Raw genomic sequence first — 26,011 nt, 5'->3', positions numbered from 1 at the left:
TCATGACGACACGAGGAGGCGGTCCTCTGAGACCCCGTCCCCAGAAGGGCGCAGTGCATGCTGGCCCTTGTAGTGCGTCAGGGGGGCGTGGTGCTAGTGCTTATCCAGCGGCTCGCGGGGCTGTGCGTAGGTACCAGTGAAACCAGGTGATGGACGCTTACATCTGGTAAGATATGGTTCAAATAATAGCATGATGTCATGTCTTAGAACACTAGGCTGACTTTCTGTCTAAAATAGCGCCGTCCAAGAGAAATATGATTTGAGCTAGATATGTAATTTAAAATTTTCTGGTAGATACATTTTAAAAAGTCAAATGAAATTAATTTTAATCATATATTTTACTTAACCCAGTATATCCAACGTATTCATTTCAACATGTAATTAATGTTAAAAAATGAAATATTTTACATGCTTTTTTGTGTGTGCATACCAAGTCTAAGAAATGTGGTGTGCATTTTACACTTATAGTACACCTTAATTCAAACCAGCCACATTTCAAATGCTCAATAGCCACATGTGGCTAATCTAAAACCTTGAGATTGCCAGGAATAGGTAGTATAGTTGGGTCGTTCAGGAGCATGTACAATCCCACAACTGTATACCTCAATTCCTAAAGATGAATTAATTTTTGTTATTACCCCTTCAAAGTTAGACAGAAGTACAATTTATTTGATCTTATTCTTCGCTTTAGTTCAGAGGAAAAGGGCCAGGGGCTTTCTCTAAGGCTAAGGACCCTATTCCTTATTTGTCTCTCCAACATCTTTAATCTGCAACTGACTCCCCTCTTGTTTTTAAAGAAGTACTAATTCTGGTGGGGGATTCATCTTTCAGGGTTTTCTTGGGGATTGGTACCACCATCAATCTATTTCCATGAATTAAAAAAGTGAGTTACCCTTCTTGTCATTTCCTTTTCCTTAACCCTTACAATGCAATCTGCTGCTTTTTCATGCCCAGCTTCTTTTTCTCAGGGAAGCCAGACTGATGTTTTCAAGATGTAAATGAGATGTCACTCCCCTTAAATACTTCAGTGGCTTTCCAGCATTCTTTTCTAAAAATCTATTTTTCAATTATAGTTGACATACAATATTCGTTCCAGGTATACAATATAGTGATTAGACAATTACATACCTAATGAAGTGATCACCACCACAATAAGTGTAGTACCCATCCAGCACTCTTAAAATACAAAATCCTGTAGCAGGGCTCACAGTCCTGCATTACCAGCCAGCCCCCTTTTGCCTCATCTAGTGGCATTATTTCTTTGGGTTTCTGTCATCTTCCTTCAGATTTCAGATCTAATGTCCTCAGGGAAACTTTCCTTAACGAAGTAGATCTGTTAGTTTCTCAGCAGATCTCTCCTTCGAACAAATCATTTACCAGAGCCACCATTTTATACATTTTTAGTTAAGTGTTTATTTTCCTTACAAGTCTAGAAGCTTGATGAAGCTTGGGACCAAGCCTTTCTGTTCATCTCAGTACAGCAGTTAGCAAATTGTATGTAAACCTTCTACTGTTATAAGTAGGTAATGAGCACTCTATAATCCTTCTAGTCCTTCTAACTTTCATCTGATTTGTCACTTTTCCTGCCAACCCCCCAAACAGGTTGTCTACCTCTGCTTCAGTTGGTCTCTATCCCCAGTCCTAGAGGCCAGAGAATTGGCTTCTATCCCCAGCCCGCTACTAAACAACTCTTTAATGGTCACCCGTGGCCTCGTTAAATCTTCATTGCCTTTTCCAAGGTCCACATTGATGGTATAGTGTTGCCTCAAGTCCAGGCTTTTATCTTGACCCTGTTCCCTCTCCCTTGGTTAGATGACTGTTTTCATTTTACTTAAAATCACTTTGCTGAAAGATGTGCCATGTGGAAATGTTTCTTCTGAAATACCACTAGTCACCTATCACTGCCAAGTACTCCTGAAACTTAGTAACTGCAAGGTGGGGAGATGCTCAACAGTCTCTGAAGAAGTTTCCAGTTAGTTAATTCTGCGCACTTAGATCATTTTTTCATTTACAGAAGTAGAAACCTCTGTGGAAGAAGACTGTCACCTCCCAAACCGGGACACTTGCAGATATTTTGCTGAGCTGCAAGTCAAGTCCCTTGTTGTATGACTCTGGTAAAAAGTCCCCCAGCTGCCTCCCTGCTTAAGAAGCAGGGGACTCCATCATCACAGCAAGCCCTCAGTCGTACTGTCATTCTCAGTCCTGTTGAATCAAGCTGAAAATACTATTCCTACCTGTCTTACAGGCATGTCAAACTTAATATGTACAAAACCAAACGCTCAACCTGCCCTTCCTGAGTTTTTTCCATCTTAGTAAATTGATGACAACTCTACAGTTGTTCAGGCCCAAAACCTTGAAATCATTTATCAAAAATGTTATTAGGGTGATTCCTGACTCGATTCATGGTGCTTTGTGTGTTGCTTCCTTCTGAAGGAGCATCCTTCTGTAAGCCTTGCTTTTTCTTGCTGTGAGCCAAGTAGACCAGCCCGCACACCCTACCGTTTGTGCATGGCTGAAGATGGTGATTTTATAGCATCCTGGGCACTTCACGTCCATGAAGTAGGAGTTGGGGCTCTGCACTGGGCACTTATGTTTCCTCTTCTCTTCTGGAGAGGGATGGAGAAGGTCCTTAGCAAGAGGCATGTTGTTGCAGGGAGGTCCTCACTGCCATAAAGGTTGAAATCATTTTTGCCTTCTCTTTTTATCACAACCCACACTCCATCAGCAAATTCTGCTGACCTCAGGAACACAGGCAGAGTCCAAAGACATAACATTCTCCATTAAACCACTGAAGTCTAAGCCATCATCTCTGCAGCCCACTGCCATAGGGTCGGTGGTCTCCCTACTTTCACTCTTGCCCTCCACATGCTAACTAGAATATTTTAAAAACACTCCTCTGCTCAAAACTCTCCAATGGCTTTCCAGCTCACTCATAAAATACTCCTCGGCATGGCTTAGGGGGCCTGTGTGAAAAGGCTCCTCACTGACCTTCATTCACTTGTCAGCCACACAAGAACCTTTGCTGTTCCTCAAAAATGTGGTCCTCTAGTCCTATAATTTGCCCTTTTTGTCTCCGATCTCCACTTAAATGTTACCTAGAAGTCTCCCCCGATCATATAATTAAGATAGAACTGACCCGCCAACCTTGTAGAAAAGTACCTGTCTCCTTACTCTGCTTTATTTTTCTTTGGTACGTACCACTACTGGACATAATATGTATTTGTTTCTTGCTTGTCTGCTCATCTCCACCCTTAAATAAAGAATGTATGTCTTTGAGAGCAGGGACTTGGCTTTTGTGGTCACTGCTGTGTCTCTAACCCCTTAGAACAATGCCTGGCATGTAGCAGACATTAATATAAATTTGTTGAATAAAGTGGTATAATCCTAAACATTCATTAGGCCAGCAGCATGAGAAAAAAGTTGGCTTTCCAAAGTAAAGTGATTAAGCAAGAGTAGAGACAGATGGTTTATTTGGTAACAAGGAGTAAAAAAGGAATTCTTAATTCCTTTTCTCTCTTCTGGTGACTGAACTGTCATAGTCAAGTGTATCGCAGCACACAAGAATTCCCTTGCAGTCCTTGATCTTTTGCAGAAATGCAAAGATGCCTGAGTTATGTGATTTGCAATTGTTATTTTTTAGGCAGAAGTGCCAGCTGTTGTGCTTTCCAAAGTATCAGCAGTTGCTACACTTTCTTTCTTGTCTTCTGGTTTCATGGCAGGAAACAGAAGTACTTCCTATAGGAAACAAAATGAATTTTGAGGCTAAGAAACACTGTTTTTTCACAGATAGCCACCCATTCATTTTTCCTCTGGTGATTGTTACAATCAAACCCCACAGATCTGTACATCCCAGCTGAAAAGACAGATGTGCTATAATTCGACTCTGTCCCTCTTCGAGGATGGAAAAGCACTCATGCATAGCACTGCCTAGGGCACAATGTCAAAAGAATCGATACACACAAAGGTTCTCTTAAAATCTGATACTCTCATCTATAACAATGAGATCATCGTTTCCACACCTTGAAGGGCTGATTTAAGTTAAATGAGACAATAATGCAGGTAGAGGGCTTGGCATGGTCCTTGGATTCTCAAGAAATACAAGCAGTTAGTATTCCTTTTGCCTCAGAAAGAAAAAAAACCCCAAATTTTATAAGGTCAGATGCTCTGATCTTCTGCCCGTGGCGTTGCATGTAACTCCTTTGCCTGCTCCTCCCCTCAGCCCAAAGCCAATTCTCATTCTCCAGGCCCACCATGCCCTGTGTCCAACACAGTGGAGCTTCTTCAAGGCAGTGTGCACTGCTGTACCTTGATGTTATTGGAGTCTGTGAGGAACATGGTGACTCGGTCGATGCCCATGCCCCAGCCAGCTGTGGGGGGCAGCCCGTATTCCAGGGCGGTGCAGAAGTTTTCATCTATGAACATGGCCTCATCATCGCCAGCAGCCTTGGCCTAGAAAAGAAGAGAACTAAATAGTGACACTGTTCTGGGTCGCACAGTCTCTCCACGTCTGAGTTAGCACGTTCAAACTCAGAGGGATGACCATTCCAGGGACGCTCTGGACACCCACACTTGCTGGAAATTTGGTTTCCCAGTAACTCTAGGATGGAGCCATTTCTTTCAAAGACCTAGAGGTCAGGATGGATGACATCTACCTCAGCACACATGCAAATTTCTCTGTGAAAAAAAAATAACTCCATTGCCTGGGGCTCTGTGAGCCCAGTGAGACTGATGATTCCCAAAAGTCCTTCTCACATTTCCTGAAACCACCCATCAGCGACAATGTTAGTGCAGGCGGCCTGTGGGGAGGCTGTGTCTTCATTAATCTTTACCTGTCTCTCATCCCCAAGCCACTTCAGTAAATGTATCATCTGAGAAAAACTATGTTCTTGTTACACAAATGTATTTTCAAGACGTATCAAACAGAAAAATCATGTCTAAAGCTTTTTTCTTTTTTTTATATAGAAATTCCAAGGCCAAATAAGTCAAGTTCTCGATCTTGAAATGTGACTTCCTCCAGTAAAGCCGGTGGCTTTATCCTTCATTTCTGCTGAAGTCACAAGATGCAGACAACACAGTTGAGTGTTAAAGCTGATTTCCTGGTGAGTTATGTGCTTTTGCTTACTCTTTCTTACCTTGGCCTGTTCTTCGAAAAGCTGCCGCTGCCGCATGGGGTCGTTCAGCTCGGTGTAGGCATTGCATATTTCCTTCTTCATGACAAACAGCTCAAAGCGCTCAGTCAGACCTTCTTTAGAACGGTGCCTGGGGACAGGAGACCGAAGGGTCACTTGGCATCTAACTTCTGGTAAACACAAGAGTTCCTGAATTCTAGTTGACTCAAAGCGGTGCATGCATTCTCAGCACCAAATCATTCGGTACAATGGTGAGGAGGGTTAGAGAGAGACAAGGATGCTCTGATTATCTTCACGACAAACCTATGCGATGGACTGTTACACTGAACCGTACTTCCTGTACTCATGCCCTGTAGGCCTGCCACAGACTCTGGGCTGCCCATATGACTTGCTTTCGGCAATGGGACGTCAGCAGAGGCTTGCTGTGTGTGCACATTGGGGTTTATCCTTTTGGAATGCTTCCCCTTGAAACCCAGCTGCCATATTAGAAAGCCCAGGCTATGCTGCCAGAGAGGCACATGAGGAGAAGCAACGTACCCTGATGGAGTTCCCAGTTGAAAGAAGCCACCTGAGTCACCCGACACTATGTAGAGCAGAAAGACTACCCAATGAACCCACAAAACCTTGAGAATCAGTTGTTGTTTTATGCTACTAAGTTCTGGGCTGTTATGCAGCAATAGGTCACCGAACACCATGCTTTATCTTACCATTTGGCCAAAGGGCTCATTATCTGTGGGTGATCACAGATGAATGTAGGATTGATGCATGTCACTTCCAGGAACTCCCCAACAAGCTTAATGAAAAAGAAATGCAGAACTAGAATGGCATTTTGACTCCTAGTTTAGGTGGAAAAGGATCAGCTCCCACCCACACCTGAAGCTAGGGGGTTTATCCTAAACTCAATAACTGGTATGGATTAACTAGGAGAACTGGCACAGAGCTCAGTACAGCAAAACTTGTTAATTCTCTTATTTCTAGTTCATCTTCATAGGGAGCAGGGGGCCGGGTACCACTGGATAGGGGCATGAACTAGAAGTGCAGGCCATTCACCTTATCAAGGAGCCTGGCTGTGGTCCTAGGCGGAGGGCATTCAACAGCTTTGGCCACACAGATATCATCAAGGATTTTGCGAGTTTCTGTAACACAAATGTACAAGTTAGGAAAGAGGATATCACATTACTTCAGTTAAAAAAGTATATACGGAGAACAGTGTGGGAAATTCTAGCCCTCATCCAAACTAATTCAGAAGTGAACAGGAAGGAAGACCATGTAACTGAGGAGTACATCACTTCACCTTCACTTTCGAAGAGTTTAGTGTCTGGAAGCTTCACCCCCAGAGATTTCTCAAGCTCTTCTACCATGTTGATTCTCCGGAAGGGTGGGGTGAAGTCAATCTCATAGGCTTGGCCCTCTGGACCATCTGGATGGTAAGTGACCTTGTAACTGCCTGTAATATGCTTCACCATCCCTGGGAAAGAAATCTCATTTAAAGAGGACCAACAGGAAGTCCTCCTGAAAGCAGCTCACCAGCCCCTCAGAAGCGTATGAAAGACAAAGGAAGCAAGAGGGGTCACCTGAAATCATCTTCTCCGTGATTTCCATGAGATCGTGATAGTCTGCATAGGCCATGTAGAACTCACAGGTGGTGAACTCAGGATTGTGAGTCAAATCGATTCCTTCATTCCGGAACTGGCGTCCAATTTCATAAACTCGGTCAATGCCACCAACCACCAGCATCTAATAACAACATATGGTCATCGCGGCTAGTCAGTCATGTCTTAATGGCTCTGGACAGTTTCTGCCTATAAAACTATAACTTGGCTTTCACAGCTCAGGCATGATCTCAAGTCTCTACTTAAATGCTGCATACCCTACTCTCTTTAGGTCTTTGTAGTAGATAGGCATTATTTATTCTGGCTGTCTAGGACCTCTGAATACTCTTTTCCCTGGGGTGCCCCCCACCTTGTGAGTGTGAGCCTCCCCAAGAAAGAAGCCTCTTTTGGAGTTAGGATGCAGACATGTGACCCAAGCTTCCCACCAATCAGACACACCTGTGAGACTTCACCGTGGAAGCTACTGAAAGATGTAGGTGTGCAGAGAATTCCTCTGGCGAAGGAAGGGGGCCAGACATATCTAGCTTTTAGAGGTAGTAACTGCAGAGTCCCTAAGGGCAGTGACCTGTGCTTAGTGCCAAGGTTATGAGCTGGGACAACTATGCTTAGTGGAAAAAATACTGGGTTCTCCATGGGAACAGCCCAGTGATGACTTAGAATCATTCCCAATCATGTGGTCTCCCAAGCCTGATTATCAGATCCTCTTGGAAATGGTGAGCTTCCTCACGCACGTGAATATGTTTTTCTTTTGCTTAAACTGGTTATAACAGGTTGTTTTCTGTAATTAAGAATCTTAAATGATATAGTCTTTGATGTTTACTCTGGCGATTTAAAGGCAGTTATTTCCAACTTCTAGGCAGAGATTAAGCTGCTGCTTCTACAAAAGGCTAAAATCAGACTTAATTCAAGGAGGACTATAAACTTAAAAGCATAATGGGAATCAAAGTAGGTCAGGAGAATCTGTACACCTGGGAAAGCCAATCCTTTTGCTCTCGATTTGCAATGCTCTACTGATCTTATAGAGAAATTCTAGAAGTATAACACTCACAAGCCTGACAAATTAGGAAATTCTCCTGGCTGTTCCACTCTCACTGTCCTCTTATTTCTGATTGCACCTGTCTAGCCAATGGTTTCCTAGCGCTCTGCTTGTAAGGGAACAGAGCATATTCTTCTTGATTACCTTATGGTAGAGTTCTGGAGCAATTCTCATATATAAATTCATGTCCAGCTCATTGTGGTAGGTGATAAAAGGCTTGGCCACAGCTCCCCCTGGGATGATGTTCATCATGGGAGTTTCAATCTAAAAGACAGAGAGAAACATTTAGTCCTCAGACAACGGTGCTCAAAACCAGAGGTCTTGGAGATATCTCATGCTTTGCTTGTGAAATAGTCTAAGCCTGTTATATCCCTAAGTAAAAGTTAAGTTCGATAATGTGAAAATGCTTGACAAAAAAATAGCTACATTTTCTAAAAGTGTCTCAATTTCTATTAATAGCAAACATCATTAATACAGATCTTTGAATAACATCATTTTTTTAATATTAGTTATAACATTAAGATGCTGTAAGAACTTAACTCGTTTATATCAATTAGCCTAGAGCAAAATTCCTTTCTCTATGAACTGGCTTAAAGTCGCAGAACCTATTGATAACATTAAGGGAAGACTTGCTGTACCATAGACTTTCACAAGTTGAAAGTGGGACTCTAAATGGTGGCTAGCCTTTGAGTGTAATTTGCTGTATTTATTAAAAATTTAATGGCTTATCCTTTGACTTAGTTATTCCACTTCTAGAAATATATCCTTCAGAAACACTTGGAAATGAGCACAAAGATGCTCACCAAAACATTAAATAAGAAAATCAGAAAGAGAGAGGCAGACAGATGTGCAAAGTGCTCCAGAATATATTAGGCTGAAAACAACAACAAGATAGGTCCATAATATACGGTGACTTCATTTATGTATAAAGTGAAAACAAAATCCTTCCAAACATGCAGTATCCCATCTATAACAGGCACAGGTATTACTATACATATCCATAGTAAATGGCATGGAAGGATATATATCAAAAGCAAGTCTGAGGAGGGACGTTAATTAGGAGATATAAAAGGGGACTTCCAGTTTTTATTTACTTCTTTATTGTTTGAATTTGTTTTATAATAACATGCTCTCACTTTCCACCCTGAAATATATAGTTTTAATGCTATAAAAAAGCAAAATGAGTTGATAACACATTGATAACACATCGAACGTTGCATCATTAGTGTGGGGAAGGCCTTACACTTTGTCTATTACCTGAGAAGTCAGGTCCTGCCTTCCTAATCAGGGCATTAACTAAACAAGGTGGTACAGAGACACTGGCAAGACAGGGGACTTTTCACTGAGCATGAAGGATACTGACACAGGATATGCCCTGGAAAAGGGAAGGGAAGGAATAGGACTAGACAAGCACTGGAAGGCAGCTCATCAGGTCAGGTAAGGAACACTCCCTCACCTCTAAGAATCCCAACTCATCCAAGAAACTTCTTATATATGTGATGATCTTAGAGCGGATGATAAATTTCTGCCTCACGAAGTCATTCAAGATCAAGTCCAAGTATCTTTGACGATATCGTGTTTCCTAAACCAAAAGCAACAGACAGAAATCACTAATTCATCTGATTCAATGTTTTGATAAACCACAGGTAGAAGGTCACGAGAGCTTACCTTGTCTTTGAGGCCAAAGTGAAGATGAGGTAACATATGTAAGCAAGGAGACAACAGTGTGATCTCATGAGGAATGATGCTCAGCTCACCCTTCTTAGTTTTCCCAGGATTTCCCTGAACTCCAATTATGTCTCCCCGACGTAATTTGTTATTGATACGAATAAATTCTTCTTCTGATTTATAATTCCTGAATGAAAAGAAAATGTAATTCTGTATACAATATTTCAAATTAAAACTGACCACTGGTTTACTCTGGAACTCTCACTAAAGTATTAATGCCTTGTTAATATGAGCCCAAGAAAAATCTCAGAGTCAAGGTCAACTATTAAAAAGTATTACCTTTTATTTTTAACTGCTACACAATCTGATGCCAGTCATTATTCTCTAAGTGACTACATGGCCTTTTTAGTCTCTCTTCAGCCTTATTCAACCATATCCGACTTCTAATCTTAAACACCAAGGGCAAGAGAAGACCACGTGGGACTTTGTTGCCAATGATATCGCTCTGGACCAACCCAGAAGCCACGTAACTAGGTATTTCTACATACCTCGAATTGGCCATGACTTGTAACTTAACGCCCTCTCCTCGAAGGTCATAGAAGATGAGCTTTCCCCCAGAAGCTCTTTTGGCATGGATCCTACCTAGAAAAAGAATAGCAAAAATACTGACTGATAGAACCAGAAACCATTTCATGATATCAATGCCAAACAAACTCTGCTGTATTTCTTGGGTTCAGACACAACATAAATCAGAATAATTTGGTTTTAGCTGGAGGCCTAATCCCTGTCTTCATGACAATGCTGGATCCCCATTCAAACCAGTTAAAAATGTTCACTGGATTCCAAAATATGCAAGTGTTGATGGCAGCATAGTTTTTGGATTTTCCTGAATTCTCATATAAAAATAGAAAGCACAACTAGACAGGCAAAGTCAAAGGCCATGGGCAGAATTTATAACAAAATTATGTGAGATGATATTTCCAAGAATCTCCAGATATAAGGGGCAAATCACCAAGAGCCCCAAAACTTCCACGTGGGGAGCAACAGTGTGGCTGATAGGCCTGAGACTGGAAATCTCTCAAAGAGTCATAGGTATTCATTAGAAAAAGAGGCATACTAAATGGAAAAAAAAAGCAGCTGAAACTGGGAGGGGGTCTGCCCACTGCCCTACAAGCAAATATGATGGACTGCATTAAGAAGGTCTAGGGGATTAAGCCCTTTAAGTGTAGCCCTCAGGCACTCTGAATTAAACAGCCAGGGATCTCTTATAGGAGAAAGCCCTGCAAAACTGAGTAAGACCAGGAAAATAGATACAAAAGAAACAGAAGGTGCAGCACAAATGAAGGGAAAGAGCCTGGAAATCCCAGAAAGCAAGCTGCTATGTTTCTGAACACTTCACAAAAACAACAGAAGAGGGCGCTCAGTGAACTTGGAAAAGCTATCTGAATCAAACTTCGACATTCAGGAAAACTAATTTCACATAAAAAGAAACATAAAAGTAGTGAGATCAAATATCAAACTTATTAAATAAAAAGAGAATAAAGAGAATAACATCCCTACCAACAATAAAAACACTCAAGAGGACATACTCACAATAAACTAAACATTAAGTGACACAAAACATGAAAGAGTGTAAATCAGAATTAGAAAAACTAAAAAATGAGGTGACATAAAAAAATTAGAAATAAAGTAAAAAATCATTTCAGAAACGAAGATTAAACTAAAATAGTTAATAACGTCCCAAAAAGACTCAAAAATACACATTTAAAGGGCACATTGTGTACCTGACAATACTGACCCAGAATGACTAACATCGAGACATAGTTTAGTAAAATTACTGGGCTTTAAAGAAAAAGAAATCTTTTGGGCATTTAGGCAGGGGTTCTCGCTGGGTGTTGGGATCATGGATAATTAAACCTTTCTCTCTTTGCTTCTTTGAATGTTCTAAATTTTCTCAACTAATAGTTTTATTATATTTGGGGTGGGGGGTAAATAAAAGATAGCATTTAACCTTCTATAAATTAAGGCCTACTTGAGAGCAAGATCAACCCAGATCTTCCTTTGTGCTACTGGAGAGGCCTCACTGCTATGGGAGCTCAGCAAACTGCCATGGAGTCTTCCTACCTGCTACCTTTAAGGTGATGTCACTCAGGTGGTCCCCAGGCTGCAGGTGACTGTATTCTTGGATGAAGTGAGTAAGTGAGACATCTACATGGAACTTGTGTGGGTACGGGTCTTCCCCACTGATCTTGAGTTGGTGGACTGCTTGGCTGCGGATCTTGTAGTATTGCTATTTAAATACAAACGTGAAACGAAAATGCCTTTAAGAAGTTGAACTTGGTGGTCAGGCCAGTGGTCCATCTAGCAGAGTACTGGATTATGCCTCAGACTGGCCCCAGTACACTGAGGTTCATTAACCAAGCCCCACACCCCCTCCACCACTGTACCCTTGAAATCACAGGATTAGATACGGAGTGAGATCTGCAAGATTCAACAAAAGGAAAAACTGTAGTTCTGCCTAAAGTAACTAGCCTCATTTGTACAGGTAGCCTGGGTTACCACTCTTCTGGACACATCTGCATGGAGTGTCACTTAACTTCTTTCCCACCCACATCAGACTTTTCTCCAAGGCAGGACCATGGGCCTAGAGGATGTTAAAGAAAGGAATATTCTACAGCAGGGCTCAGCAAACTTTATCTGATGAAACTACTCAATTCTGCTGTTGTAATATGAAAGCAGTTGCAGACATCTGGAAAGAAAGAAAAAAGAAAGAAAAGAAGGGAAGGAAGAGGAGGAGAGGGGAGGGGAGACAGGGGGTGGAGAGAGAGTTCTAATACAATTTTATTTACAATACCAGGGAGGACTGAGATGGTACGCGAAGGGGAGTGGATCTGGCCTGAGGACTAACCACACTTTGCCAATCTTTGGTCCAAACTATACTCTAGCCATTTTTAGGGAGGACTTCCTCTGGGGCTGCTATAAGGCCCAGCTAGTTCCCAGGAATATTGATTAGTCACTTAAAAGTACTAGATTCTCCCAAATGCCTGTTGGAACTTGATGAGAAAAATGCTCAGGGCCTGTGCTTTGAACCAGATGGAGCAGCAGGCCCTTCCTCATCCTTTTACTGTGACCCAGGGCCCAGTGCCTATTCCAGTTCCTAGTTATCTGCTCAGTCACTGGTCTCAAGGGACTTGCCATATCCCCATCAAAAGCTTCCCTGTGCCCAGCCAGGGTGGTGGTCCAGGGGACTCACGTTTGGGTCCAGGCTCTCCTCCTCTGCACCCACATCATTGTCATTGGTGTGGTTGGTGGCAGCAGCATTGGCCTGGCTTAGTTGTTTCTCACTGAGCTCCTTCTGCTTAGCCTCCTTCTCGGCCACCTTCTTCTCAGCTTTCAGGCGTCTCTTCAGCTCACTGTTGGGAAGATGAAAATGTTCAGTGTGACAGCTGCCTGAAGAGTCTTCTACTATGTCCTGTCCCGTAGCCATTTATCAAAAACATGAATAGCCTGAGGGAAATGGTCTTGCCCAGTTCTACACCCCCACCTCTAGTCTCTTAGTCACTAAACTCTATAGGTGAAAGAGACAAAGGGAAAAATAAGCTTAGAATAAAAATGGAAAAGATCTTTCTCTGTGCTTTCCAGTCTGAGGTCCTTGGCATTAGGTCCCACCTAAAATAAACACACCAGGACAAAGAAAATTCTATATATTAGTTTATATTTAGAATAGGAAAAAAAGGTTTCCCAGAAAATCAGCAAGATAGGCTTTTTTCAAGCTTATTAGGCTAGGGAGCCCCCTGAGGCCACAGACTAAATCTTAGTTGTGTATCCTCTGTAAAATATGAAGCTCCTTAAATACCAGACCTGATATGATAAGGCAACATCTCCAGCTGAGTGCCAACCCCTCCCTACCCCTCTTCAAGGAGTGGTTAGTCTTGGGTGGGGAAGGGTGGCTCTTCAGAGTTCAAGGAGAGAGTCCACTGATAATCTTTCCCTCAGCATTGATCAATGTATTGACAATGGCCTTCAACAATGGCTTCACTCTTCCCACTGGAGCCTGACTGACAACAAACTGGGTAGAACAGTGTACGAAGCAGTATAGTGTAGGGAATAATATACCATTTTTGGAATCAGATTGCCTGAGACTAAATTCTGACACATCTATTATCAGTTATGTGACCCTGGGCAAGTGACTTAACTTCTCTCCACCTGTAAAATGGATAATAGACTATAATAATGTATGTAAAGGGATGACCCTGTCTCTAGCATTTAGTAAGCATGCAAATGTGAGCTGTTCTAAGTATCCCTTACTATCTTAACTCTTCACTCTCTCTGCACCAGGACGGAACTCTTAAGATTTGGTCAAATCCCTCACTATCCACTCTTGGTAATTGTCACCTGAGACTCAAAAAATAAAGTGATTCACACGACTTGGTATTCTCTTAAGATTTGAAACCTTGCTATCTGAACCCATGAACCAAACAGATTTGGGAAGAGGGATACCCTCATTATTCAAATAGAATTAATCATTCTTTCAAACCATCAATAGTGTGCCAAGGCTATTGTGCTATACTTCAGTCAAGGGGCATCTAATCTTATCTGGTTCTTCCTGGCATTAATAAATAATCCTATTCAACCAGGTGTTACTCTTTAAATAAAATCAATTCTAAGGGTAATCCAGAAAGGTTCTGGGGATAGAAATAAGACTAGAAACCAAGTTAACGTCAGGAGCAAACAAATTCCAGAAAGACAAGAAAGACAAAATAATCTACATTAGAAATTCTTTATTCATACACGGTTTTGTTTCCACTCTTCTAGAATAAGAACCACTAGCCATCTCAAGACTCTAAGGACTAAGAATTTGAATTGATTAAAGAGAAAAAAGGACTATTGGCTTTCATAGCAGGGCTTTTTGTTTCCTTAGCATAACAGTTAAGGATGTGTAAGGGAAGGACTTTTGCTCCCAGAATAAAGGTAATGGGCACCAACCTTCTTTTATTAGAAAGTGGCTTGTCCTTGTGAAGCGTTCTGAAAGGAGCAAGTTGCCACAGCTGCAGCTCCCTCTGCCCCAACTGTGCCCAGGTTTGGCGCAGGGACTCCCTAACAAGCCTTACAGCAGCTTGCGTCAACATGGCAGAACACCCTGGAACTAATGATTACCACCACCTAACGGGAAACACAGAGATGTAGTGTCAGTTGGGACAGACAGTATATACACACCCAACCAGCACGCCTACTCTTTATGGGCTGGGGGGAGGGGGAGGTTGTAAAACCTTTTAGTGTAACATTTTACTTAAGACTCTCTTAACTGACAGCAACTCCTAACACTCACTCTGCAGCAACTGTAACTGAATGTATTCAGTCCTGGCTATGTTACAAAATGCATATCTGGAATCAAAAGTCAATAGCAAATCGATCACTAGCTTACAGGTAGAAATGATCATGACAGTCTAGAAAACATGAGACAGGACATAAAGCAGTGTTTCTGAAGCCCTTGACATGGGGTTTTCTCTACTGGCACTGGAAAAGCATATGAAATATCATTATCAACTGCGAACTCTAATGAAGCTAAAAGCAAGCCATGCAAAAGCACCTCTGAATCAAAGATAAGACTTCTTTGGAGCTCTAGGAATAAGGAGGAAAGAAGAATTTCTGAAAGGGTCTTAGACCACATTATGTTTATACATTAACAATGGAAAGCAACAGAGTCACAGGGATAGCATTCTTTACTGCATTCAAATTTGGCCTTTCATTTGGAAATGAGCCACCTGTCAGGCAGCCCATGTTTATAAACTTGGAGAAAATAGCTGGTATAAAATGGTCTTAAGAGTGAGATCAAGGAAGTTACAAGACCAATTAAGAAGTAGAAGAAAATGCTAATAATAAAATGATTTTAGCCCATGGTCACTAGAGTAATATAGAACATCAATACCAAATTCTTTTAGACAAAATGAAGTACGGTGCAATCAGTATAAAGAGCTTGAGCTGTGGAGTTTGATTTTAGATCTCTGCTCCAGAGCTTTGGATCAGTGATGGATCATACTTTAGGTATGCACACTTCGGCAATGTATTTAATCACCTGGAGTCTCATTCTATATTTAGCAATGTATTTAATCACCCGGAGCCTCATTTTATTCAATTGAAAACTAGACATTTAACACTTTCTTTGCAAGGTTATTGAGATTAGACAAAATTTGTATAGTTCTAGCACAGTGCCTGACACACAAAAGCTGCTTTAAAAGGTGGTAGTTGTAATTAATCTAAGAAAAGTAAGCAGAAGAAAACTGGCCAGTTTTCCTCAATTTACCTTAAAATCGTACTCTCAAATGGAGACCTTGCTTAGGAGGTGTCTGTGATTTACAATACTAAGTTCATTTACTTGTCTATGGCCATGCCACCCTGAATGTGCCGGATCTCATCTGATCTCGGAAGCTAAGCAGGGTCAGGCCTGGTTAGTACTTGGATGGGAGACCACCTAGGAAGACCAGGCGCTGTAGGCATTAAAAAAAAAAACACAACATACAACTAAGTTTATTTATTGATATAAGTGCATCAGTAAAAAGTGCAATCAATTTTCCCAAAGGCAGAAGTCCAAGACTAGGTTCCAAACATAAAAATCCATCAAACATTCTCAAGGCAACATATTAGGGTGCTAGCAAATCATAAATTTTGGTATTTCCTCTTATGTGAGTGTAATTCCATCAGCGTTCAGCAAGAGCCCTAACACACTAAAACAGCCATTACCTGTAATGAACTAACTTCTCTCTTATACCTCTGGAATGGTACTATTCATTTCAGGTACCTTCTTTGGGAGTATTGAGAAAAGTCACTCAAATCACTGCCTATGTTCTGTGAAGAGCTCCAGTTAAGAGGACGTGTAGTATGTAGAGAATATAAGACATAGTTAAAGAGAGGCTAATCTTTATTTATATTTATCTTCACATTCCAAGGATTTGGGAGGATTAACAAAGGTATATCCAGTAATGCTAAAGACAGCTTGCTATACCTGGCTGATAGTCCCTACTGCTAGACATTGGTCATTCCCTCAATACTCACAGATCCTTTGAATAACCCATATGGATAAGCGCGCGACAGTTTTAGAACTAATAAGGTTCAGAATGGCCTTAGTGAGGCCAAGAAAAATTAAGTCTTTCTGAAAAGCTAGGGTATTTAAAATATTTCTCCAATCTCCTTATCAAGGTGTGGCTCAATAACAAAATACGCATTTCTCGGAAGAAACGGAGGGATTAAGTTTCGCTTTTCATTTACCTCTCAGTTCTCCGCTTTCTCTTACTCCAGAAGTACGACGGGGGGAGACCCTGCCAGCTCTGGACCCCAGGAAGCTCTGGGGGATGTAGTTTCGGGACGTAGCGGGTACGTCCCAGCGTATCCGTACTCGCTAAAACCAGCAGGAAGGCCCCCGGGACAGCCGCCTCAGCCAGTCCCTCGAGGCACTCCTAGCCCGGACTCTCTGGCCGCAAAGGCCTTACCGACCCGCAGCGACACTTACTTTTTGCTCAGTTTGGGCTCACCGCCGTCCACGTTCACCTCAGCCGCCAGCATCGCAGCCATCTCTGCAAAAGGACGGACATGAAAGGAATGAGGGTCTTACCACAATTTCCAGGTCACGGCTGAAAGCCCCGCCTCTTCCGGGGAGAGGGGGCGGGCACTTTCGTGCGCTGCCGTCGCGCAGGCGCAGTGCGTGGTTTCGCGGTCTCGGCGTCTGGAGCGGTAGCGTAGTTATCTGTGCTCTCTAATCGCTCAACTCTAGCTTTTCGGGCGTCACCTATGGCGGAGGCAATGGATCTGGGCAAAGACCCCAACGGGCCCACCCATTCTTCGACTCTGTTCGTGAGGGAAGATGGCAGCTCCATGTCTTTCTACGTGCGTCCCAGCCCGGCGAAGCGCCGGCTCTCGACCCTCATCCTGCACGGTGGCGGTACCCTGTGCCGGGTGCAGGAGCCCGGGGCCGTTCTGCTGGCCCAGCCCGGAGAGGCGGCGGCCGAGGCCTCGGGTGACTTCATCTCCACGCAGTACATTCTAGACTGCGTGGAGCGCAACGAGAGGCTCGACCTGGAGGCCTATCGGCTGGGCCTGGCCCCGGCGGCCTCACAAGCTAAGTCGGGGGCTCCGGCCGAGGGCGTCGCCACAGCGGAGCCCGAGCGGCAGCTTCACACGGGTCGGATCGCCTTCACGGACGCGGACGACGTGGCCATCTTGACCTACGTGAAGGAAAATGCCCGCTCGAGCAGCTCCGTCACGGGCAACGCCTTGTGGAAAGCGATGGAGAAAAGCTCGCTCACCCAGCACTCGTGGCAGTCCTTGAAGGACCGCTACTTAAAGCACCTGCGGGGCCAGGAGCATAAGTACTTGTTGGGGGACGCCCCAGTGAGCCCTTCCTCCCAGAAACTGAAGCGCAAAGCTGAGGAGGACGCGGAGGCCGCTGATAGTGGGGGTGAGGCCTGCTGCGAACCAACGGGCCCCTCTGCTCTCACCTGTGCTGGTGTGGGCGGGGCGTCTTTCTCTTTTCCTGGCGTCCATTTTGGCGTCTTCCGTAACTTTTGCCTGGCCCTTCCCCCTTTCGATGTCTGGGTTAAATTTGCACCATTTTCTAATCTCTAATTTCCAATAACTAGGATATCGACATGGTTCGCTAACCAAATGGTACAAAAAGGGTAGTGTATGTAGAAAATTTTTTACCCACAAACTATCCAGTTTTGTTCCCCAGAGGTAGCGGGCGAATCAGCTTCTTGAGTGTTTTCAGAGATGAGACTCATTTTAATTATTGAATTATAGTTGAAATACAATATATTACTTTCAGGTGTACAAAAGTTATTAAAATATTATTAACTACATTCCTATGCCGTACATTATGTCGTTCAATGTAAAAAATATATATTTTGTAGCTGGAAGTTTACCTCTTAATCTTCACCTGTTTCGCCTCCCCTCTGACAACCACTAGTTTTAAAAATATTTCTCCTTTGTTCAGGTAGATTCAGTATAAACAGTTTTAAAGACATACTGGATCAGTTTATTTTCCTGTTTTGGCTTAACGTGTGTTCATGTAAGAAGGCTTCTTGGTTTCATGAGTGAAGTGAATTTTTGACGCAATTGAGTTAAATGTCGAGATTCAAGTGGAGTTAGGACACTGTGCAAAGCCATTAAGATGCTTCATTTTTGATATTACGGCTATTGACTACTTAAGTTGTCAAACCTTTTGTTTAAAGAGGCATGCTTTTCCCTCACTTCTCTTTCCTTGTTTGGCAATTCCTTGTAACAGTTGAAGTCTGGGCAGGTGAAATCTATTTCTCCTGTCGAATATGCTTAGTAGGAATTTTGTTTTTGGTAAAAATGACATGTTAGATTTATTCATTCAACAGATATTTGAGTGCCAGACACTTATCCTGCTGGGATATAACAAAAGTAAAAGTCCCTGTGGTCATGGAGCTTAATATGCTAGCTGGGAAGTGGTAAGTGCTATAGAGAAAAAATCAGGGTAAAGGTTGGGGAGGAGGTGGTTTTCTATAAGGGAAGAAGGAAAAGTCACTATGATAAGCTGATATTTGAGCAGAGACCAAAAGAAATGAAAGAGTAAGCCAGGTGTTTATCTGAGGAAGAGTGTTCCAGGTAGTGAGAATAAATGCAAAAGTCCCGAGGTGGAAATATGGTTGGTGTGTTCTTGGAGCAACGAAGATCAGTGTGGCTGGAATGGAGTAAGCAAGAGGGAGAATTCTAGGAGAGAGAGAGGACAGGGCTAGGAGTATCATCGGAGTAGATCATGTAGGGCCTTGCTTTTAAATCAGTGATGTTAGGATTACTTGCAAGCCATTTGAAACTTGGAACAAGATTAATCTGAATTCACCCAACTCAATATTTAATAATTAGCTATTTAAAAGTAAAAACTAAAGTCCTAAAATGACTAAGACGTACATATACTTTTTGGTATTAGCGTGATGATATTCCTGAAACCAAGAACAATTAAAGTTTTATGTATCTGATTATTTAAAATTAAAAGCGTCTTGTGATAGAGCAAACTGCAAAAATACTCTCAATACATTGCAACAGTTGGTTTCCTTAATGTCCAAAGAGCTTGCAGAAGTTAGTAACTGAAAGAAAAACTAGTAGAAAAATAAGGAAAGGAAATGGAACAGGAAGTTTATAGAAAAGGAAATAGATGGCCAATAAATGCAGAAATACCGATACCGAGTATAAAAGCAAACGATCCTGAACAGCGAACCAGATAGCCATGCCCAGACTTTTGACTCATGGAAATTGTGAAATAATGTGTATATTGTTTTTTAAAACAGGAAACCAGAACAAAAGAAATGTCATGTTTTATCAGATTGGCAAAAATTAACAAAATGAGTAATAGCCAAAGTTAGTGAGGTATGTGAAAACAAGTACGCTCTTACATTGTTAATAGAAGGAAATTGGTAGAATTTCTTGAAGGGCATTTTGAAAACATCTAATGATGTTTAAAATGCATGTTTCCTTAAACATGACAATATTGCTTCTAGGAAGTTTATCCTACAGCTGTACTTAGTACTAAAGGGTATATAGGGAAAAGTAAATCTCCCTGCCATAAACCTCTTCCACTGGTTTCTCTCCCAGAGCAAACACTACTATCATCCTTGTTTTGTGTCTTTTTCTGCTTATGATAATATTAGCACACTAGAAATCAGTTTGTTTTGCAGTTCGCTTTTTTTTAAACTTAATAGATCTTGAAGTCTTCTTGTGTGCATTGCTTTGCCTCATTCTTCATTGATTGCATTGTATTATGTGACTGAACCATAATTTATTCATTTTATAGAAAATTTTGAACATTTACAAAAGTAGAGTAGTATAATGAACCATGATGCATGTACCCATCACCCACCTTAACCTGATTATAGTTCATGGCCAATTTTTTTCATCTATATTTTTCTATCCAGACTTTTGGGATTATTTTGAAGCAGATGTCAGGCATCATACCATTTTATCTATTTCAGCACCTATCTAAAAGATAAGACTTTTTTTAATTACTATTTTTTAAATTAAAGAAAATTGACTTATTTTTGTGTGCATGTTATGCATTTTTATTTATTTATTTTTAATGCCTGTAGCACCCGGTCTTGTAGGTAGTCTCCCATCCAAGTACTAACCGGGCCCGACTCCACTTAGCTTCCGAGATCAGACGAGTTTGGGCGTGTTTAGGGTGGCATGGCCGTAGACCATTTTATGCATTTTTAAAATGTATTTTTTATGCGACAGCATGGATGGACAGGACCTAGAGGGCATTATGCCTAGTGAAATAAGTCAGAGAAAGACAAATACCATATGAGTTCACTTATATGTGGAATCTAAAGAACAAACAAACAAAACAGAAACAGATTAATACAGAGAACAAACTGATGGTTGTCAGGTGGGGGGCATTGGGGGGCTGGATGAAAAAGGTGAAGGGATTAAGAAGTACAAATTGGTAGAAAATAGTCATGCAGAGGCGAGGTACAGCATAGGGAATATAGTCAATGTAACTATGGTGCTAGGTGGGTACTAGACTTATTGCGTATATAATTATTTGTAAATTATATACATGTCTAACTACTAAGCTGTCTGTACACCTGAAATGAATATAAAATAATATTGAATGTCAACTGTAATTGAAAAATAAAAATTAAAAATTTATTGTAAATTATATATATAATACATAAAATTTGCCACTTTCACCATTTTAAAGTGTTTAGTGGCATTAAGTACATTCATACTGTCAGGCAACCGTCATTACCATTCATCTCCAGAACTTTTTGATCGCCCAAAAACTGAAACTTACATCTGTTAAACACTAACTCCCCATTTCTCCCTTCCCCCAGCCCCTGACAAACACCATTCTACCTTCTACAAATTTGATGTCTCTAGGTACCTTATATAAGTGGAATTATATGATATTTGTCCTTTTGTGTCTGATTTATTTAACTTAGCATAATGTCTCATGTCAGACTTCATTCCTTGTTAAGATTGAATATTCCATTGTATGTATACACCACATTTTATCAGTTCATCCATTGATGGACATTGGGTTGTTTTTGTCTCTTGGCTATTGTAAATAATGCTGCTATCAATGTCAGTACTGTAATAACCTGTTTGAGACCCTGTTTTTATTTTGGGAGAGTATATACCCAGAAGTGGTATTGCTGGATCATGATAATCTTATGTTTAATATTTGGGGAATTGCCATACCATTTTATAGTTATATGTTTTAACACATGTATAGGTTTGTGTAACCACACCAAAAATTAAGATACAGAACAGTTCTATCACAAAAAAACTTCCTCTTGCTGCCCATTAATAGTCAGTTTTTGTTAAGTGGAAGAGAGCAAAATCCTAAGAGAACAAAGTAAAGGGAGACGAGGAGGATGTTTAGCTTTAGGGGGCTCTCCTTTCTGTAGATGGTATATGGTAGATTGTAGTGTGCCCCCTAGATGTTCCTTCAGCATCTGAGAGAGCTGCCTTGCCCAAAGTCCTGTCATCTTAGGGCAGCTACCTAGTATCCAGTGACTGATCTACGTAGAGTTCTAAAGTCTTGGCCCTAATGCCCCAACTTGGTCAACTCTGAAAGACCTTTCTAGCTTCAGCTGAGGCCTTGTTGGCACTCTCACAGCTCAACTTTTCTGTCTGCCCATCCTGCTTGCTTTTCATTATGAGTTTTCCCAGGCACACTCCCTAATAAACACCTTACATATTAATCTCCACCTCAGGATCTGGTTCCCAGAGAACCCAATTTATTGCCCAGTTTTGTTAATTTGCAGAATCTATCACTACAAAGCAAAAAATGAATTAATCTTGAAGAGTGGGTTTTTTTACATATCAGAACCTAGTAAAATTATCACCATTTGGATAGTACAACTTTCTAGAAGAAAGTAGCAATTGTTGTACATGCATATTTTGTTTTACCCTTCTGATCAAAATCAGATGTGTTCTAACAGAAAATAGTTTAGGCTCTCTCTTGGTCTAGAGCTCAGAGCATGCACTATTTTTTTTTATTTCTATAAAAGAGGCTCATTCTAATCTGGTACTGTTCTCTTTACTAGAACCGCAGAATAAGAGAACTCCCAACTTGCCTGAAGAAGAATTTGTAAAGGAGGAGATCCAGGAGAATGAAGAAGCAGTTAAAAAGATGCTTATAGAAGCCACTCGAGAGTTTGAGGAGGTCGTGGTATGTTAACTAGATTCAACTTATTCATACCTCTATTCTTTGATATTGGTCATCCCATCTACCCTTTTTATACACTTGAGGCCTAGAAAGGTAAAAGAGAAGTTCAGGATGGAGGAGGAAAATGGAAAGTGGGACTGATCTAGGTTCTAGGTATGTAGCTTTTAGTTTTTTGGCTGGCAAGCTTGACGGGGAGAGGTAGAAAAGTTGGGGAGAATTATTTTTAAAACACTATAAAGCATCCCATTATGAGTACTTTCATCTTAGTGTAAGTTTTTCCAAGTTAGGATGATTTATGTTTTAAAAATATGGACCATAAACAATTTTTAAAAGACTTTTTTAATCAAGCGAGTTTAGTTTTTGTGTATTTAGAGCTCTTTTGGAATTTTTTTTAGCTCTTCCATATTCAGTCTAGCTTCTAATACTCCATTAGAATCCCATATTTAATAGAGAAAGGCAGGAGCCATAAAATATGAGTAATTTAAAAAATTCAAATTGTATATTCCTATCTTCTCCAAGAAAAAGGATCTTTTAAATTAACTTTTCTTATTAACATAGAAAAATGGTTAGACCTCAGTCTTAAACAAGAAAATAAGTTTCTGTAATCAGTGAGTGAAGAAATGCATAGGAATTGGTAGAATTTAGGAATTATTGCCTTTTATAGTCTGAATTTTATTATTTGATATTTGGTTAATTTCCCGTAAACTTTCAAACGCTCTCATCAACTCTCAAACATGGTCTGCATAGGTGTCTTCTCACCTAACATGCTTTGTAATGTGTCTGAATGTAGTGTAGCTTGGAGGCTCTAGTATAGTCATACAGCTGTGTATTTTGAGTACTTATGTGCAGGCATTGGTTGGCACTGGGGATGTAATGATGAGCAAAATATATAATTCTTGCCCTTATGGAGCTTATAATCTGGGAATGAAGTCATACTTATAACAAATAATCTAATATACACATGTACACGTACATGTGTGCTTATACATGTTTTTCATATTCCGTGTAGCTTCTAGTGTTCAATTGGAATATTGTGGTTAATTACACATTCACATGCACTCACATATAACCATCACCTGTGCACACACTCTTTCTTGCCCTGTCACATACATACATATATATACACACACACACACGTATACACACACATCTAAGTTGAATAAATGTAAGAAGGAACATGGGATATTAGAGAAACTGGCAGAATTCCAGTATGATTGGAGTGAAAAGGGCAAGAGGTAGTAGTTGGGAGAGACCAGACATTGGAAGAGTGTTTGTGATTTGGCATTTAGACTGGTCTTATTCATCAATTTCTCTAGGTGGAGGAGAGCCCAGATTTTGAAATACACATAACAATGTGTGATGATGATCCACCCACACCTGAGGAAGACTCAGAAACCCAGCCTGATGAGGAGGAAGAAGAAGAAGAAAAAGTTTCTCCGCCAGAGGTGGGAGCTGCCATTAAGATCATCCGGCAGTTAATGGAAAAGTTTAACTTGGATCTGTCAACAGTTACACAGGCCTTCCTGAAAAATAGTGGTGAGCTGGAGGCTACTACCTCCTTTTTAGAGTCTGGTCAGAGGGCTGATGGGTATCCCATTTGGTCCCGACAGGATGACTTAGATTTACAAAAAGATGATGAGGTTACCCGAGATGCATTGGTCAAAAAATTTGGTGCTCAGAATGTAGCTCGAAGGATTGAATTCCGAAAGAAATAATTGGCAAAAAAATGAGAAACAGAAGATGGCAGATGAGGTGGTAAAAACAATTTGTGACCATTGAACTTTAGAGATTATTATGTTGGAACCGACACTTGTCTTCTGACCAATGCTGTCATTGCTCTGTGAGTCCTAGATTTTGTAGCTAAGCAGAGTTGTGTAGGAGGATAAAAATAAAAGTAATTGGATATATTTAGAGCTATCCTTGGCAGTATCAGTTTGTTTATGAAAGGAAAATCTAAAGCAGAAAGAGGTTGGCCCATGTAGTAGTAATCCTTTTCTGGCATGGAACCCCTGTTATATTGGTGACAGGTGCTAGTGATGAGGTCAGTGGAGGAAAATTAGGAGACAGGTCTTTTCAGGCAACATGAATAAAGAGCTTCCTAATTATTTGTAGAAGCTTCTCTAGATTGTGATAGATTTCAAATCAAGAATCTAGAAATATAGAAAGATTTCATTACAAGACGTCAAACATGGACTATGCCAAACCCTTGCATTCCCTGTCCCCCCACCCCCAAACTCTGATTTCTAAACTACTCTGAAAACTCCATATTCCCTTTGCTAACTTAGTGTTTGGGGACCTTGCTCTTTGGCTCTTCTTTTCTTTGAGTCCCTGTCAGTCATGTCTCTAGCACATGTTTCTCTTTCTACTGCCCAGTTTTGTTTAAAATGCACACAAAACCTTAGTCTCATAGTCTTACTTGGTTACTAGAAATGTGTTTTTATTTATTGAGGATAGTTTTGTGCTAAGTCTGTGTTAGATTTTTGTTGTGTTGCTTTTGTTATTTAAAATAAATAGAACTTTGTATTTGAGTCTCCAACAAGTGTTTTCTTTGATTGTATTCACAAAACCTTTTAGGTATAAAACTCATAAAGGAACAGACATTTTTGGCTCTTATTAGATAAATAGTAAAGTGCTTCCATTTTAGAATAGGCCATTAGAAAGCTGCTAGTTCTTCTGGTTGGAGCAAAGAGAAGATCTGCATCAAGAACTGTGAAAGATGGACAAATAAGGTGAACTGCTGAAAGCCAAAGGGGAGAGAAGCCAATCAGGAACCGTCAGTGTGTAACAGGTGTCAGTGCCCAACCCATATTCCCTGGGCAGTCACCATTCTAGCATATGCCGCTAACAGGAGTTCTGTTGCAAGCACCTGCATGAGGCTTTCTGCTTGAAGAGCTATAGAGTGGCTTTCTGCAAGTGGTGCATGAGAAGTAGAGGTTGCATACCCAGCTTCCTTGCTGACCAGAGAAATGACACAACTGGATATGTATTTGAGAATTACCCTGTGATTGGGATTGTGGTTTCCATGCCATCTTTCAGAGGTCCTCAGTAGAAATAAACATAGTTGCTCTCAGTGGTGATTAGTTTATGAACGTGCCCTGTATAAGCTTTCTTCTCTTGTCTCACGTCCCTACTTCCCTATCAGTGCATCCTGGAATCACCAGTTACACACAAATTCTTTTTTTAGAGTCCGCTTCTGGGGGAACCCAGCCTAAATCAAAGTGCTTAACCTGTCCCTGTTCCTTAGCATGTTAGAAAGGTAAACCACTCCCAGTAGTAACTAGCTTGCTACAGGAGTAATTCTTGAATGGAGGTTGTGAAGGTTGGGTGGTGGGCATTTGTTTAAAACATGTTCTCCATTCTGAAATGACTCTAGGGTGGT

The 26,011-nt window shown here is 41.1% G+C and overlaps 2 protein-coding genes, 1 long non-coding RNA gene and 2 pseudogenes across 4 annotated transcripts; 3 read left to right on the top strand and 2 right to left on the bottom strand.

The window, feature by feature from the left end:
• The first annotated feature begins 28 nt into the window (after positions 1–28).
• On the top strand, positions 29–9,995 carry LOC120617360 (uncharacterized). The gene is made up of 3 exons (XR_005656894.1): positions 29–166; positions 4,963–5,099; positions 9,867–9,995. It is a non-coding gene; the product is annotated as an uncharacterized LOC120617360 (long non-coding RNA).
• Positions 1,387–3,456, bottom strand: LOC120617359 (40S ribosomal protein S27-like; annotated as a pseudogene).
• On the bottom strand, positions 3,456–17,110 carry KARS1 (lysyl-tRNA synthetase 1). Of its 2 annotated transcripts, XM_039881006.1 has the most exons (15): positions 16,954–17,091; positions 14,433–14,609; positions 12,700–12,859; positions 11,571–11,736; positions 9,995–10,088; positions 9,447–9,633; positions 9,235–9,360; positions 7,923–8,042; positions 6,704–6,866; positions 6,424–6,597; positions 6,180–6,265; positions 5,837–5,922; positions 5,133–5,259; positions 4,306–4,449; positions 3,456–3,735 (listed from the first exon to the last, which is right to left on the bottom strand). In XM_039881006.1, the coding sequence occupies exons 2-15, from the start codon at positions 14,573–14,575 to the stop codon at positions 3,637–3,639; spliced, it is 1,875 nt and encodes a 624-aa protein (XP_039736940.1). In that variant the 5' UTR covers positions 14,576–14,609; positions 16,954–17,091; the 3' UTR covers positions 3,456–3,636. The 2 variants fall into 2 exon arrangements, with proteins under 2 accessions (XP_039736940.1, XP_039736941.1); XM_039881007.1 differs by lacking the exon at positions 14,433–14,609 and having other exon boundaries at positions 16,954–17,110.
• LOC120617442 (uncharacterized) lies at positions 15,825–15,943 on the top strand (annotated as a pseudogene).
• Positions 17,111–17,131: 21 nt separating the features above from the next.
• TERF2IP (TERF2 interacting protein) lies at positions 17,132–25,165 on the top strand. The gene is made up of 3 exons (XM_039881023.1): positions 17,132–17,898; positions 22,511–22,635; positions 23,949–25,165. The coding sequence occupies exons 1-3, from the start codon at positions 17,232–17,234 to the stop codon at positions 24,345–24,347; spliced, it is 1,191 nt and encodes a 396-aa protein (XP_039736957.1). The 5' UTR covers positions 17,132–17,231; the 3' UTR covers positions 24,348–25,165.
• The last annotated feature ends 846 nt before the right edge of the window (positions 25,166–26,011 follow it).

The sequence above is a fragment of the Pteropus medius genome, unplaced genomic scaffold (genome assembly GCF_902729225.1).
Source record: "Pteropus medius unplaced genomic scaffold, Ma_sr-lr_union100, whole genome shotgun sequence".
Classification (NCBI taxonomy): domain Eukaryota; kingdom Metazoa; phylum Chordata; class Mammalia; order Chiroptera; family Pteropodidae; genus Pteropus; species Pteropus medius.
Note: the sequence above shows the minus strand (reverse complement) of the source record. Positions and strands in the feature narration are given on the sequence as shown.